The sequence below is a fragment of the Sinohyriopsis cumingii genome, chromosome 1, assembly GCF_028554795.1.
Source record: "Sinohyriopsis cumingii isolate HCF-2022 chromosome 1, ASM2855479v2, whole genome shotgun sequence".
NCBI classification, from domain to species: domain Eukaryota; kingdom Metazoa; phylum Mollusca; class Bivalvia; order Unionida; family Unionidae; genus Sinohyriopsis; species Sinohyriopsis cumingii.
Genome location: NC_142961.1, coordinates 88,273,346 through 88,291,719, shown reverse-complemented (window position 1 = coordinate 88,291,719; position 18,374 = coordinate 88,273,346). Strand labels below are relative to the sequence as shown.

The 18,374-nt window shown below is 33.6% G+C and overlaps 1 protein-coding gene across 11 annotated transcripts in view; it reads left to right on the top strand.

Moving 5' to 3' along the window:
- LOC149807303 (receptor-type tyrosine-protein phosphatase delta-like) overlaps positions 1-18,374 on the top strand; it is a 434,670-nt gene that overhangs the window by 381,024 nt on the left and 35,272 nt on the right. For all 11 annotated transcript variants that reach the window (XM_089965081.1, XM_089965090.1, XM_089965151.1 and 8 more), the window contains 4 exons: positions 2,587-2,690; positions 9,018-9,231; positions 9,731-9,897; positions 12,893-13,081. In XM_089965081.1, the coding sequence (XP_089821207.1) occupies positions 2,587-2,690; positions 9,018-9,231; positions 9,731-9,897; positions 12,893-13,081 (674 nt within the window). The remainder of the gene's footprint in view (positions 1-2,586; positions 2,691-9,017; positions 9,232-9,730; positions 9,898-12,892; positions 13,082-18,374) is intronic.

Here is an 18,374-nt window from a genome sequence, read left to right as displayed (position 1 = left end):
TAGACAACAAATTCGAACAGCAAGCTATTACAAATTAAAATAGACAAGAAATTCTAACAGCAGGCCATTGCAAGTTCAGATATTAGATTCTAACAGCAGGCTATTACAAATACAAATAGACAACAAATTCTAACAGCAGGCCATTGCAAGTTCAAATAGATAACAAATTCTAACAGCAGGCCATTGCAAGTTCAAATAGACAACAGATTCTAACAGCAGGCCATTGCAAGTTCAAATAGACAACAAATTCTAACAGCAGGCCATTGCAAGTTCAAATAGACAACAAATTCTAACAGCAGGCCATTGCAAGTTCAAATAGACAACAAATTCTAACAGCAGGCCATTGCAAGTTCAAATAGACAACAAATTCTAACAGCAGGCCATTGCAAGTTCAAATAGATAACAGATTCTAACAGCAGGCCATTGCAAGTTCAAATAGACAACAAATTCTAACAGCAGGCCATTGCAAGTTCAAATAGACAACAAATTCTAACAGCAGGCCATTGCAAGTTCAAATAGACAACAGATTCTAACAGCAGGCCATTGCAAGTTCAAATAGATAACAGATTCTAACAGCAGGCCATTGCACGTTCAAATAGACAGCAGATTCTAACAGCAGACTATTACAAGTTCAAATAGACAACAGATTTTAACAGCAGGACTCTCATGGGTCAGTGGTTCTTTCCGGGGTTTTCCTGGGTTCTTCCTCCACCATTAATATTGGCTGTCATATATAGCCTATATTGTGCTGAAAATTGGTGTTAAACCCTACAACAACAACAACAACAACAACAGCAGGACATTACAAGTTCAAACAGACAATAGATTGTTAAAGCAGGCTCTTAACAAGGGTGCTCATTATGGCTGCAACTGTTCTATCTATTTTTCACAAATGAAAATTGAAAAGTGTTTTTTTATTAACTAAAATGATACAAGTATGCATGCAGTGGTTTTTTAACATTTTGGCAACAATTTTGGAATTGGTGGAAAATAAAAACTTTAAATATAAAATATAGAATGTTTGGGAACAGTACTGTATATACGAGTCCAACTGCAAAGTACACAGACCCAGATCTGCCATCGCATAATACACCAGCAGAAGGTTCTGTTCAGTTTTTTGAAGTACTAAGTAGAACAAACAACATAGACCCTAATCTGCATACACATTATAGTACAGCGGATCAGGATATTTGTTTATTGCAATTTGGACTTGACTTTTTAGCAAGTATAAACAGCAGCAGAAAAAGTATAATAGACTGCAAGCTTGTCATGAGAATATTATAAAACACATCTTTCCCATTCTCTTAATGAGACCAGAATCAGAATTGTTCAGTGCATAGCTCTTATGGTTTGTTTAATGCATACTGTTGTTGTTAAAAATGTTTGATAAACTTCAGTTAAAGACAATATATAAAATGACCCTGTACATATCAAAATGTTCACTACAGCTCTGGGAGCTACTTTATTTTGGGTAGAATTTAGTCACCTCACTTCTGGGTTTTTCTTTCTAGTGGACCACTTTGTCCTCCTCTTCATGTTTTTGCCCAGTCTATGGCATTAGTAGCCAGAATTAAAATAGAAGTACTGGGTACTAATGAAATTGCAGTAAAATTATTACTGTTGGATGTAACAAATGATGACGAAAATTTCAAGGAATCGATTTCTAAATTGTTAAGAGTAAATATTCCTTTGGCTGTGACATTTAAGAAATGGAGATCACAATACATTCCCAAAAAATAAAATAACACCAGGAAAAAAAATGAAGCCAACTTGAAAGTGATAGAGGTTGTGACTAAAATATACTTGAAATGTTCACTGTATACAGTTTCTTACAGATTCCTATTTTTTGGTTATTTCTCTCACCTTTCCCGTCAATTCAAATGTTCAAAAATGGCCTTCTTGTCAGTTTAACTTTGCTTGAACTTTTGTAATATTTGCTTGCAAGGTAATTATCATTAAACCACTTATGGTTGTTTTCATATTAATAATCCTTGCCATCCATGAAACTAGTTATGGAAAATTTAGTTCATTTATCTGTCTGATTTGGAACAATTTTTTGTTTGTATCCATGTACACAACACTAGTTATACTGTTTGTATCCATGCACACAACACTAGTTATACTGTTTGTATCCATGCACACAACACTAGTTATACTGTTTGTATCCATGCACACAACACTAGTTATACTGTTTGTATCCATGTACACAACACTAGTTATACTGGTAGAACAGCTGCATTGCCATAAAACTTCTGCTACTTTAAGTGTTTGAGCATTTTTTTAAATGAAAATTTGCTTCTAGCAAGTGAAGAATGGGTATGTTTCATTGAATGGATTAAAATAATAGATTTTCACACGTGAGACTCTTCATTTCCTAAACTTGACTGAATTAGATTTGGTTTATTTATGTGTAAGAAAAGTATTGGAAGAAGAAAATGGAGAAGGTGAGTCAATGATACTGAGCAGAGGAAGTTTCAGTTTTATAAAGCAGTTAATATTTGTAGGATCTCGATCAGTACTGATGTATTGCATTCAAGTAATTTGTTAGGTTTGCATATATAAAAACTTTTATTCTTTTGTTGTCAGAGCGACCAGAGATGGTTCAGAATTTCCAGGCCTCTGGCAAAAGTTCACGTCAGCTGGTGCTCTCCTGGGATGCACCTCGGAAAAAGAATGTAAACAACTATTTGGTAAGTACCAAAAGACCATGACCAACATCAACAAAAGTTATTGAGCAAAATGGTTCATGGTCCTAAACTGTCTGATGTCAAGGGAGTGGGTTGGATTGCAGGTGTTTTTAAGCTTTCATACATCAGAATGGAGCAATACAGATAAAATCAATTGTAAAGCCCAAGCTCTGAATTTATAGGATGTTATTGCTTCTGCACGCAATATCTGATTGGGCAGTTGGTGGTAGAAGGGGGGGGGGGTAATTTTTCCTATTCTATATTGAAGCAAACTTAAATTGTGAATATTTTTCTCACTGATGATTATAAAAGAAAATTCAAAAACAAGATGGAAAACTATTGTTGCAGATGTACTCTATATCAAATAATGCATCTTTTTCATTTCAAAATGTCAGTAGAACAAACACTATAAACCTTGATCTGCCAGTGCATTATGTGCATATGTATCCAGTGATATAATCACAAAACTTTGTATGAATATGCTAAAATCCTTATTAAAAAATATTTTAAAACATTTTCAAATCTCAGAAACCTAGATGGCAACATTTGTTTGCCCTTTCAGAATTTTTTTTTGCATTATGTTTGATAATGCTTTTATAAAATTTCAGCTAAGGTATACTTTTGTCATCTTGATAGGTGAAAATAAGAATGTTGTGAAGCTTTTCTTATCTTAAGAATAATATTACAATGAAACATTTTAGCTGTAGAAGGAACAAGATAATGTATATGATGTTTCTGCTGGCAGCAGTGGCAGAATGGTGTAAACACTAAGGTTATGTGATAAGGTTTTGTGTTTTAAAAAAATTCAGTGACAGTGTGACTGTGTATATAAGCATTGGCTGTACAGTTACAAGTAGATTTAGGTATTCAGTAAAGTCGAGAAGCAAAGTAAGGCAAAAAGGTGTGAAAATCTTTAAAATATAAAGTCTAATTGTTTATATGAACTGTGTTTTTTCTTTAAAAAGCCCTAGGCCTACTGTCCTGGAACCAACATCATGGGGACACATCCCCTGGAACCAACATCATGGGGACACATCCCAGAGCAAAAAAGTTGCCACATCTGTCACCTTTCATTACATGCAAGATGGCACATCTGGCATATCTTAATTCCCCAACCTGCAGCAGAGTACCATGTGCAGGCAGTCTGCCAAACTCAGATGGTTAATTAAGTCCATTCTTTGTTAGAAATTTCCTCAAAAATAAATATAAATCCAGCAATATGCAGCAAAAAATAGTTTTATAATACACAGCCTTTGAGGTCATAAAAAAATTATGTTTCTTTAAGAAGCGCTTGAATGCAAAAGTCATTCAGCAAGTTATTCAAGCTTTCTGTATAACCTGTAAATAAAATTTACACGCACAAGTACTGTTAATTTCATCCAGTTCTTTTGTACATGTTGCCAAATGAATTAAGGATGAAGGCATAGTGATGACAAATTACTTGCTTTTCTTAGTCATCATTATCCCATGGGGTTGAGTTATGTTCCTTCGTAATCTGAAGAAGAAAAAAAAGAAAATCAATATTTCTGATAGCACCTTTAGAAAATTGCACTCCATGCTGGTTATATGTCCTTGTGGTACTGTGGATTTGGGGATTGGTTGCCAGAATTTAAGACCCACAATCATCTAGCTATGACAGTGCCTGGAAAGTAATCAGTATCTTATTTACCTGTGTATAATACAAGCACAACTATGACCTGCATAGACACTGATCTGCTTTTGCATAGTGCACCAGCACATGAAGTCCTTCAAATTTCACTGAGGTGAACAGCATAGATTCCATTGTGCCAGTGCATTTTGTTTTGGCCGATTCAGGTCTACACTGTTTACATTTGGGTGGGTTTTTTATACGAGTAAATAAGGTAATTCCCTATTCTGTCTTTAGTGTCAGCAATGATAGTAGCAGTGCAATCTCATCATGTAATTATGGCAGACAAAATCAGTTATCAATCCTTTTGGCCTTGACCTACCATACAGAATGATAAATTGCTTCAGACTTGTTATTTCATGTATTAGAATTAGATTTAATTTATTTACGTGTAAAAAAAAGTATTTAGTGTTTGGATGGAGAAAAGGGGGAATGGAGGAGTTAACCATACACTACAGAAAAAACTTAAGTTTGATACAGCAGTTATAGTCAAATATTTGGTTGAAATGAGATTTATACTAGTTTCAGAAAGTGGTTTCATTTTTACATTTCTAGGTTACAAAAACTGGCACAAAGAAATTGGTATAGAAGTAAATAGCACAAAACAATAGTGACGATCTTTATTACATTATTTTATTTTAAAAAAGCTGACTTGTATTTTTACATTCCCTTTCTGAACAAAGCAATTTTACCATTCTTTACAATATTTACCTATTCATACCAAACTGAAAACAGCATTGACCTGGAATTTCTATCACACAATATGCCAGCAAATCAAGGTCTTCATACAGAAATCATACATTACAGAATTGCTGAAAATTGTATACCATTTCATGATTGAACATCCAGCACTTTTTTTTAGCAACCAGCAATCAAACAAATTTTCTGCATTTTGTCTTGTCAAAACAGACTACAATGTTAAGAAAGGCATGTGCATATCAGTGTTCGGTTGAAATCAGTCAATAGAATTTATTAATTTATTTGGTCATTTAACTTGAGTGTCCATTGCTCAACCAAATCAGTTATTGCAAATGTAAGTACAACACAGACTTCTGGCACATTATCTAAAGGCAGATCTAAATCTATGTTGGCAGATCTAAGTCTATGCTGGCAGATCTAGGCAGATCTAAATCTATGCTGGCAGATCTAGGCAGATCTAAATATATGCTGGCAGATCTAGGCAGATCTAAATCTGCTGGCAGATCTAGACAGCTCTAAATTTATGCTGGCAGATCTAAATCTATGCTGGCAGATCTAGGCAGATATTAATCTATGCTGCTTGTTTGGCACCAATTGTATATTGGAAAATAAGTATTTTTTAAGATGCTAACTGTTGGAAGTGCTGATTTAACACATTAACCCCTGGTGACGAGTTAACGTGGTAGGAGGTAGTAGCCTACTGCCGAGCTCTGTAGCATCATGGTTATGCATGATACACTAAAGTGGATGGTATTATAGAAAGGTAGACAGATGTAGCTCTACACTAATACCAAAAAATCTGGAATTTCTAGTTGCACTACAAAATACAGAGGGAAAAAACTCATTTTTTGGGCCCGATTTTTTCTACCCAAAATTGGCCTGTGGTCGGAATCCGATTTTGTGTCCGGATTTTAGACTTTTTGGTCTCAGATCTAAGGCAGACTTGTATGAACTGCAAACAGACAGATGAACCTTTGCAAAAAGTAGGATAAGATGGGCATTTGGAGTAAAGAGTGGTCTCAATACAAAAATAATGGGTCCGTTAAGCAAAAAAAAAAAGAGAAATAATCCAACCTTTACCCTTATGCTCATGCGCAAGCTAAATAGCCAATGAAAAACGATGTTTCTAACACAACTAGGTAGTATGTGACTGAAAGATCACCTGGGATTTGGTGTTTTGGGATGCATTCAGAAATAGCTTTCAAAATGTGTTTCCTACTCGAGTTTCAGGCGAAAACGACAAAAACCTCCAGGGGTTAATGTGTTAATGGGTGCATTTTGATGATGTCACCAAATTTGAATATTCCTTGCGTATTTAATCACTTGTGCATCAACATTGCACATAAATTACAAATTTAGCCATTCCTTGACGATTTGCAAAAAAATTAAAAAATCCTTGTTAACACATTAACCCCTAGCAACAAGTTAACGTGGTAGGAGGTAGTAGACTACTTCCAAGCTCTGTAGCATCATGGTTATGCATGATACACTAAAGTGGGTGGTATTATAGAAAGGTAGACAGATGTAGCTCTACATTGATACCAGATAATTTGGAATTTCTAGTTGCATTACAAAATACAGAGGGAAAAACCTCAATTTTTGGAATCGACTTTTTCCATCCAAAATTAGCCCGTGGTCGGAATCCGATTTTGTGTCTGGATTTTAGACTATTTGGTCTCAGATGTAAGGCAAACGGGCATGAACTGTAAACAGACAGATGAACCTTTGCAAAAAATATGATAAAATGGACATTTGGAATAAAGATTGGTCTCGATACAAAAATAAAGGGTCGGTTTAGCAAAAAATAAATAAAAGAACTCCAACCTTTACCCTTATGTTCATGCACAAGCCAAATAGCCAATGAAAAACGATGTTTCTAACACAACTACATAGTATGTTATAGAAAGACCTGGGATTTGGTGTTTTTGGATGCATTCAGATATAGCTTTCAAAATGTGTTTCCTACTAGAATTTCAGGCGAAAATGACAAAAACCTCCAGGGGTTAATGTTTTAAGGCTGCCATGATCAAGACAGGTTCAAAATATTGGATTTCACAAGATTTTTGCTGTTTGTATTCTACTTTCTAGAATATTTTCTGCAGTCAACTTATTCACAAGTAAAAGCACAAAAACTGGTTCTTCGATGTATTATCTGGGACCAGTCTTTCAAACCACATGACTTTTTTGTTGTAATAGAGCTAAAATCATTATACACAGGATGACATCCACATAGGTTGCCAAAAAAATCAAGAAAGAAATTTACATTTTCATTTTTAAAATATGCTCACATTGATCCCATTTCCTTTTTGCCCATTTTACTTTATAAGATGGATGACTCTATTATTATTTTTTTTATATGATGAACAAGATGTTTTGTTTTGGCTATTCTCATAATTCATGTTGTATGATGCAATACATGATTTTTTGATAGAAATTTATACATTTTTTTTTTCTTCAAGCAACCAGTCAGTACAGTTTTGCAGTTTTCCCTATATAAATAAAGATTATATAAATAAAGATGGGAGTTTCTTTGAGCACATAGAAGACTTGTAGATGGTGAAGTGTACCAGTTTTTAAAAAGAATTGGTTTTGGTTTTGGCTGTTTCTTTAATTAGGGCCCCTATTATTGAAGTTGGTGAATTCCATTTTTAATCACAGTTGGTGAGCTAGCCATCAACACTTTCCTTTGTGTGTGTTAACTCTACCTGGAACATTTGATTTTAAGCATGTATACACCTTTATATTGATGAGACCTTGAAAGACTTTGATTTCAAGCTTTATCTGTTATCATTTAGAGGAGTTATAGCCCCAGATTGCATATCCTGTAACTTTCATTTCATGCAGCTTAACTTTCTCAAGGATGTTTGGACTTGGACAAAAAATTGACATGCATTTCTTTATTGATCAAACCTTGAATGAGTTTGATTTCCTCATTCCACAATATCATTTACAGGCCCATCCTACTGACTTTGCTTTCAGTGGCATAACATCAAGGTTTGTATTATTTCAACCAATTTCCAGTTTTATCTGACAATATTCATAAGATTTATGTCTCCAAATGCCTATTTTCTTTACTTGGGTTTGCAACATAATTTTTCCAAGGTTTTTGGGATTTCATTGAAATTGAGCGTGCAACTTGTTATTGGTGAGAACTTGAATAAATTGGATTTACATCATTGCATGACCTTATTTACAGGAAATGTATCCACTAATTGCCATCATCTTGACATTGGTTTGCAGAGCACAACCATAACAATGTGTGCTGTAAGTATCAGGTTTATATTGATGTAACCTCTTGAACAGTTTCATTTTTAGCATTCTGTGACATCATTTACAGAAGTTACACCATCTGCATCTTCCTGAATTGGCTTCGGCAACATATAACGTTACTAAGGTTTGATGGTTTCCAACACAATTTAGTATAGGACATTTCCAGCATTTAATGTTGTCATTTAGAGGAGTTATGGCCCCTGATTGCCTGTCCTTCTGACTTTGTTTTCAGCATCATTACTTTACAAGGATTATTAGATTTCATCCAGATTTGGCAGGCTGCTTTTATCCTGATGAGATTTTTTTTAATGAATTTAATTTCTAGCATTCCTCATTATCATTTCAGAAAGTTATGACTGCCTGTCTGCTGTTGGATTCCACAGTATAAATATACTTACAATGAAAACGATACTAAGGAATATTTTATTTAAACAAGATTTGCCATGCACATTTGTATTGAAGAGAACTTATACTATTTGAATTTTTAGCATTTCACATCATCATTTAGAGGAGTTATATCCCTTTATTCCTTCATTCTCTTAACTTTAATTTCCCAACACAAGTTTCTCTGTTTAAAGCTGTGCCAAGAAATTTTTTATGAGTGGGGCACTTTATGATGTGCCCAATGCTAATACCTGTAGTTGGGATACTTAATTAGGAAATAAATGTTCTTGTTTTACATGCATTTTGCATTCCTTATTTGTCATTTTCAGTTGAAGTATATGGGAACCAAGAGCTACCGTGAGAATGGTTTTGTTCAGTCCAGTAATGCCCCATTACAGGAAGTGAAAATTCCAGGACAGCTGGAAACCTATACTGTGCGTAACCTTGTGCCAAAAATGAAATACGAATTCAACATGAGTGCCATTTTCCAGGATGGTACCATGGGCGAAGAAACTCAGCTCATAGTGGAAACTCGAATTGAAGGTATGTTAAAAACTGGAATTTTTAAGACTTTAGTAAAGAAAAGGGTGATTACCCCACCACAACCAATCAACCTTTTTGGAGTTTCTCTTTTAATGAAGTGCAGAAATTAAGTTTTAAAAAATTTCATCTTAGTTGTAAACCATCAATCATAAAAAAATTGTGCTTTTACCTTAATCTGTGAAGAGTTTTTATTGTGCCTTTAACAATTCCTATGGAGGGGGCATATTGTGCTACCCACATTCACATATTTTTCCATCCAATACATTACAAATCTTGTTTCCTCTCATAAATTTTGAATGACTTAATAAATTTTAAACCAGATATGTTACTTTTTTATTTATATATTTATTTGCAATTGAATGATCCTTGTTAAAGCTATGTTAAAAATCCAAAATGACGCATACACATTTGAATGATCCATTACTTTGTGTATTGGTGTATCAAGCATCAGCTTTGTTACCATAACAAAAGATCATGAGCAAAGTTTCTATTCTTTCAGCCCCTCAAAAAGTGGAAGCCCCAAAAATTCAGAAAATAACAGGAGGAAAAATCACACTGCGACTGTCTGCAGCAAATGAAATGTTCGGTCCCCTGAGCCACTATGAAGTCATTGTAGTCCATAGGGAGAACACTACAAAACCTCCCAAAGACTTCACACAGGAGGAGGTAAGCTGATTGTGTAGAGAATGTATGGTTATGGTTCCTGGTATTGTATACTTTGCAGTTGTAATTACTTTGAAATACTTTAAATTCATTGGGTTCCAACTTGTATGGTTGGGCTAGACCAAGAATTTAAACTCACAACAAAATATCTACCAAAACCAATATACACACACCCCACTTCCATCATATGCCGTGGAAAAGCACATTACCTGCTTCTTTCCTTGTTTTAATACCCTTTCTGTCTGTAGTGCTGAGAATTTGAATTATACATATGGATACGTGCATGCATGATAAGGAACACCTGGACTAAATGATTACAGTTTAATTCAGATACAAAATTTCATGAACATGAAAACTAGTGTAAAGTTATAATGACTACCTGATGATGATAAACTCGCGATCCATGTTGATCTTTATTTTCCAGGGCACATATTATTCCCATTTTTATATACATTTATATACAGATAAACTAGCTGTTAAATAAATAATCTGACCAATAAAGGAGGGTTTTACATAAAAGATCAAATATCTGACCAATAAAGGAGGGTTTTGCATTAATAGAGATGCCCATCATCTTGTATTTGGCGTGAATGTCCCGAGTTGCCAAGCCATTTAACAAATCACAGTGCCGTATACAAAAATGACAATTTTTCTTACAAAAATAAACCAAAGAAAAATTTGGTGGAAGTTGTAGCCATATGTGAGTATTTTTGATAAAGTCTTTTCAGGTAAGTTGTAACATATCAGTCTCCGGCATACAACTAGATTGTTTTTAGGACCAGTTTCCAACATGTAACGTGCCATATAATCAGAACAGTTTGTTTCGTTCCATCCCATTCTTTACTTGTAATTCATATCATATCATATGATCGGTTTCATGCCATTATTCAGAATGCTTCATTCACTTGATTGTGTTTTCTTCATGATGTTCTGTGTTGTTTGGTGGGGTTTTTCAAAATAGTTTTGCTGCAACATTTGTGTTTACTTGTGAACTATGATCAACAGTGTTTCTATAAACCTTTAATGTATGCCTTGACTTTAAAATATTGGACAGTGATTTTAAGCCCATTCTGAAGGTTATATGGAATCAAATTTAATTAAATTCAGCATTTTAAAGAAGAAAAAAAACATGTCCTTCATGTTTTAAAGATACAAAAATCCATCAAAAAAATTTACAGAACTGAGAATGGAGCCATGCAGTGTGATAAATGGGGATCCAACCTTTGCAGTGTGGAAATGATTTTGGAAAAAGTTCTTTTGGCTAGGCTGAAAAGAGCCAGTAGCAGTTTATAGGACTAGTCAAAGAATGCACAGAGCTGTGTGCTGTATATAGTGTTATATAACTGTACATAGACATGTTTTGTAATGTTTTTAAATAATTTTATCATTCTTCCAGCTTCCACATGGAATTTTTATTTTGCTGCATTAAGTGTCACAACTTTTTTCAGTAAAATTAATTTTTTTTGTCTCGCCCTTTTATCACTAATTTCCCTGGTTGGCAGTGGACATCTCTGCATAAAAAATTAAATATATGACACATAAAGGAGAGTTTAACATGCATGTAAAAAAAGAAGTATGATAATATAATTTATCATGAGGGTTTTATATGAAAGATTAAATATCTGACCCATAAAGGAGGGTTTAACATACATGTAAAAAAAAAGAAGTATGATAATATAATTTATCACAAGGTGGGTTTACATGAAAGATTAAATATCTGACCATTAAAGGAGGGTTGTACATACATGTAAAAGAAGTATGATAATACAGTTTATCACAAAGCATGTGTATAATGTACCATTTACAGTTATCTTGATTTTAATGGTTCCTTTTTTGTGATGAAATCTTACAGGAAAAGTAAGATCTGTGAACAACAGCTTCCAAGTATTATAGCTTTCCACTTTTTAGTAAAACCTAAGCACCTACATGTTGCCACCAAGATGAAAAATGTGTCTGAAAACCGTAACTATTCAACTTTTCAACTTTACAGGATGCAAACAACTTATCTGTTATTAAAAATAACATTGTCCATAAAAAATACAGAAAATATGTTCAACCAGTTAAAATCAGTGGTTGCTTGGTTATGAAGAACCAATCAGTGATTATTTAAATTTCATCTGATACCTAACACTAATAAATTATGTATGTCTGGTACACTCAGTTGATCTGTATGATAGAAATGTCGTGTAATCAACATACATCCCTCAGTACAGCTGGATTCTTGATAGAAATGTCAAGACAAGCAACATCCATATAATCAACATAGAACAGTACAGGGGTCCCTATTTGGCCAAGTGATCTAAGGTGCATTGCTTTACAAATCACTCGCAATTTGCCTCTATCCTCATGGGTTCAGGTCTTAGCTTTACCAATGAGGGTGTTATTATATAGCTTGACAGTAGCTTCCTAAGGGTCAGTGGTTCTTCCTGAGTTATACCAGGGTTCTTCCTCCACCAAATATACTGTCTGCCACATATAGTCTATCATATGTTAAAACATGGCATTAAACCCCATAAAAAAAGATAAACACAAAGCCCCCAGTACAGTAGGATTCATAATAGAAATATTAGGAGATGTAACATTAGTATAATATTGTATAATATCTTTATACATTGGTGGTCCTTAAGTACAGCGGGATTCATGGAAGCAGTACAAGTTTTCTCTATTTAAAGTGAAGCCATTCTTATACTCATTGTGTTAAAATGAATGCAGTTTTAAAATGGGTTTTTTGTACCAAAATGACAAAAATGGAGTATTAATATTTGATTCTTAACAGCTGAGAGCTAAAATCAAGTAAGATTGTATTTAATTGACCTTGAGATTCATGTCTATACCTGCATTATATCATGTTATATTGAGAGGTTTACAGTTAGGGAACTTATCATCTGGGGATGAATCCATTATAAAGGAATCTGTCATACAGGTTTTAGTGTACATAACCCATCTTTAGTCAGGGTCTTGCAAGGCTTTAAAACTCTAATTACTTTTATAATTTCAGCTGACTAAAGAGCAGACCCCAATAACTTTCCCTGCCATGCAGCCGTACATTGCTGCCAAGTTTACACCCAAGGGTTTCCCATCAGAGTTCACACTGGGAACAGGAGGTCAAGTTGGTGGTTACTACAACAGGCCCCTTGATCCTGATAGGAGCTACAGAGTGTTTCTTAGGGCATATACAGTCAAAGTAGTAAGCATTAGATCGTTGCTTTCTTCATTGTTGGATGCTATGTTATTGTTTTCATCTGCATTTAGCACATATCAAAATGGAGGTGCCACTTTATTTTAGCCTTTGTAGCTTATGGTAAGTTTTTTTGTGAAGATTTTGCATTAAATTTTTCAAGGTCATATAGATATTGGGTACTGTACATTATAGATCTGTATAACTGTTTACTTATGAACAATTTACAGTTTTGCTTATAAGAATTAAATTTGCCAGAAATCATGAACTTAGAAATTAGCCTGAAGACATCACGTACATAAAGCTTTATTCAATTTCTTAAGCACATTAAAATTAGGCAAGGTCACTTTGACTGAAACATTTACTGTCGATGAACACAAATTCAATGAAAAGTAATTTCTTGGCTATCTTGAAAATCTTATTGCTACATCCCCTGAATAAAATTAATATTGCCATGAGATTTCTACTAGAACAGTTCCTATGATTCCTTGATAGTTTCAAATGAATATGGTGCCAAGTTGACATCCGCTGTGCCAGCTAATTTGAAAACCTTGTTATCACTGAATAATATTAAAGATGGTTTCAACACTCGGTAGTTAAAAGGAAGAAATGGTCTTATCTTGAATTCCTGAAAATTCTTTTCCTCCAGTAGAGTATCAATCCCTTCAAGGGACTTGTTTTGTACTCAAGGGAGTTAACCGCTCAATTCATATGGATTTGTAAAGAACTGTCTGCATAGCCAGCAATGGCAGATAAAAGATTCTTATATTTTCATAAGATGGATGAGGTAATAAATTTTGATCTAATGTTAATTCTCAGGGTGAATGGAATGTTGTGACTGTCTCGTGATGTTTGGAGTTAAAGATGGTCATAACATTCTGTACACCCCAGTAAGCTAACATGTAAGAAATAATATTGTGTTGATTTATGTATCTGTTATGTATTATATATTGTATTCATTTACACATTAGTAACATTGTTACCAGTATGTACCTTGCACCCAACTTCTTACATTAAATTTGCAAGTTCCAGTTGGTTAAATGCAGGGATTTAGTTTAGGAAAAGTTCCTCATGACACTGGGACATATTTGGATGTGGTCATTATATCTGTTCCAGCAGGCACTGTTAGAATGTCTAGTGTCAAATTACATCATATGAAATACTCTATCTATTATTGGCTTCTGTCTTGGGAATATTTGTCCTACTGTATAGTCTGGTACGGTACGGTACCCTCATCTTTGACTTGGCTTGGTACACACCTATCAACACCATATGACAAAAGTTCTCATAGGAGAAGGTAATTATAGAGTAAAAACATGGACACATATTCACTTTTGGTCAAGATTTACATTGTTTTCTTAACTCTTTATTGCACAATCACACCTTTTGTAGCTCTTCACAACAATGTCAATTAAGATACCCAGTACTACCCAGTAATGTTTTTCGTATGTCATTTATATGACTGACAGATTCAAACTGGAAATATATAACAAGGTAATCTTTAGTTTCTTCGCTTGAATAAGACAGACATACACTTCAGTGTCCACTTGTCCAGTCAATGTAACAGGATGTCTGCTGTTGGTAAACATGTGGTCAGTATCCAGCTGTCACATTATGAAGGCAATTGAAAATATCAAAATATAATTCAAAAGATTATTTTTAATATAGACAAGAGCATGCCATTATTTGAACCATTTCCATTAATTAATATGAAAAAGTTCCACTATTGGTATACATGTGGTAAGTATCTGGCAATAGCATTATCAAGTCAGCTGAAAATGTCAGTATTTCAGTTGAAAGATTTTTTTATAATATAGACAAGGACATGCCATCCTTTGAACCATTTCCACTATTGAGAACAAAAACAGAGGCCGATAAGAACAAACATTAAACTTTGGAAGAAGGAAATGAACTAAAATACCATAGTGATATATCCTCACAGCTTAAGTTAATTTCTGTGATTTCAGATTGCAGAGATAGATGACCAAGAACCACTGAGTTGTAAAAATTAAGAAATATGGACATTTCAGTTCTGAGGTCCAGCATTATGATAAATATACCAATGAAGTTTCTTTAATATCTGTTGTTAGAAACAAGGAAAATCCTTTAGTCACATGACACTGAAATTCTGCCAGACTTACAGTTGTTTGTAGTTCATGGTTATTACGATATAAGAGAGGGTTTATCCATGAAGAATGTTTCAGACTTTTAAATCTTTGTTTAATATCACACACACAAACACCCCCCCCCATATATATATATATATATATATATATATATATATATATATATATATATATATATATATATATATATATATACACACACACAGAGTGGAACCCCGCTATAACGCGATCAAATTTTTTGGACCCCAGTTATCGAGTTAATGCGGGGTTTTAGAGTATTTTACTTTTTCCAGAGAACAACTCATTGGCACATACATGAATAGGGTATCAACACCATTTACTGTCATGCCCTCGTGGCATGCAGTTCATCCATAATGCATGTAATTCCATTTAAAAATTGCAAGTAATGCTTGTACGCCTATTTGTTTAATGACTATAGCAAGAATAATTAACAATCAACATACAACTTTAACTTCAGATTTTGTGAATATCAAAAGAAACATGTGAAAACTACGATACTAATCATTGTGCAAAGTGCAGAGAATGACTTGCGTTTGTGAACTTGCTTTTCCATAACGGTAAAATATTTTTATAAAAAATAGGAAATTAATAATGAGTTCATAAGTAAACACCATACACATGTAAAACCTGAGAACTAAGTGCAATAGGCCTGCACTGGTCACAAGTCACTTGTATAAAAAAATTTAAGCTGAACGCATGTACAATTTCATGCCCTTTCAATTTCCAGTTAATATAGCGGACATTATTTACTGGTCAACTGATTGTGTCAAATAACACCACCAAAACCAGCAAACATGTTGACAGCTTTCGTTTTTTGATGTTTATTAAATTGTGAGAATCTTTTATCAACCACCGCATTGTCTGCTGCTTGGTTGTGTATGCAGTTAAAGAAGAAACACATGTTGATTATTGTTTGAGCAACGATTGTATACAGAATTAATTCAAGACAATCACAAAGACGACTTACTGACTTTACTCATAGATCATTAATAAGTAACATTTCCGATAATGTTTCTTTTGACATAACACTTAAAGAACCTATCGAAATTCTTAAATTTCAGAAGCTACACCATGATCGTACTATGTTAAAATTCATACACGAACTCTTCCCCAAAATGATAATCAACGTTTTACACACTATTTCTCGTACTTTAAAAAAATTTATTTTTTCCCGATACAAGAAAAATACATGTATAAATATTTAAAATTTCAGGAACCACCAAGCCACGATCGTATTATATTCGAATTCATAAGCGATTTTTATTTCATGTACTTTGAACAAAAAATATTTTTCACAGTATGAGAAAAATACACGTACATGTATTTAAAATTACAGGAACCATGCCACAATCAAGTTATATTTGAATTCATATTCAATCTCTTCTTCCCCAAAATATTTTTTATACACTATTTCATGTACATTGAACAAAAATATTTTTTTATGTGCAAATGAATATACAAATTTTTGCCAGCCATGCAACATTCACGTTATATCCAAATTCTCTTTATCACAGGGCGCGTTATGGCAGGGTCGCACTGTATATATAGCTGATGTACTGTGAACTTCACTCTTAAACAAAACACATTGACAATACTAGGTGAAAAATAAGAAAATCTAGGTTTTTTCCTTTATAAATTGTGAAAAATCAGAGGATGACTGAATAGGATTCAGATTAAAATATTTAATTCAGAGGATGAAGATTTCATGAGAAAGAAGAAGGTTCAGATTAAAATAATATTTAGAAACATGATTTGTACAACACAGTGAAAAATACTTGAATTTTGAAAAGGTTCCTTGAAAACTCCATAAATAAATAAAAAACTTGGTTTTATCCTTTAATTTTTTTTCTTCGTGAATTTATCTGAAGGAATCCAGCAAATACAAACGGAATAAAATATGTCCCTTTTTAAATTCAGCATACTTGTTATTTACATATTTTCCAAAAATAATAGAGAAACAGACTGGGATAAAATTGCACAAGTCAAAAGACACTCTTGACCAATATTTTCCAGATGGAATCACATCAGTTTGCTGTGGTGGTGCAACAATGTGTTGTTCTTTTTTCCGTTGTGCCTTTTTATAAAATGATAAAGTAACTTATGAAGGAAGTTACAATACTCCATGAAAAGTCATTGAAACATTCATTAGAACTGTAATCACCATGTGTAATTTTGTCATATTTGTTTCAAATTTTATACATGATTTTGTTGCTATGGCAACAAACTATGTCCTCTCTTGGCATACTGAATATAGGATATACCCCAATACCCATGCAATGTTAATAAAAAATTGCTTACTATAAAGAAAGTTATTGTACAAGGACACTCATAATGAATGCCAAATTACAGATTTGCAGGATATATTCTGTGTAAATTGGGCATCTCAGCTTCAAAACCAATGTGCAGTAAAGGATTAAATCATAGATAAGAATGAACATCAAAGACTTTATCATCTGATGGCAGATGTGAGTCTATAAACATTATATGCATTTTAATGTATTTACATTTCAAAATAAAATCATCATTGTTTATATACATACATACAGTAAAACCTGTTATGAGAGACCGCCCCTTCTGCCAACCAAAAGCGGTCTCTCAAGACAGGTGGTCTCTCATAAGAGGTGTGTGAAAATGGACTGGTTTTCAGGGTCAGTAGTTAGCATTGTTGAAAAATAAATAATACCCATACTCACTGTACATGTATCATATCCTTTATTCATAAATCTTGTTAAATATTGCATGCATTCCTCTCAAAATATCTTTATATAATAAAGATATACATCTATCAAACAACGAGAATAAAATTTATATTTAAACATCACATTAATATGTTCAAAAAATGAACAGTTAGATATGATGTATATATCTTATTCTATACACTTATTCACTTGTTTTTTAAGAAATCCATTATAAATCTTTGTTGACATGTTTTACTCAGCTGTTTGGTCTGAACATGTATCTCAATTATTGCCTTTTCCTGAATCAACTTTCCACTTACTGGTATGTTTTTACTCCTTGCAACACAGAACCACTCCTATACTCGCTCGTTCAGATCTCCGTAAACTGTCTGTCGTGCCGTGGCATATTTCCTCTGTGCTTGTGCACCTTTCTGCCATTCGTTTGTAATGGACTTCTTGTCTTTGATTACTTTTTGA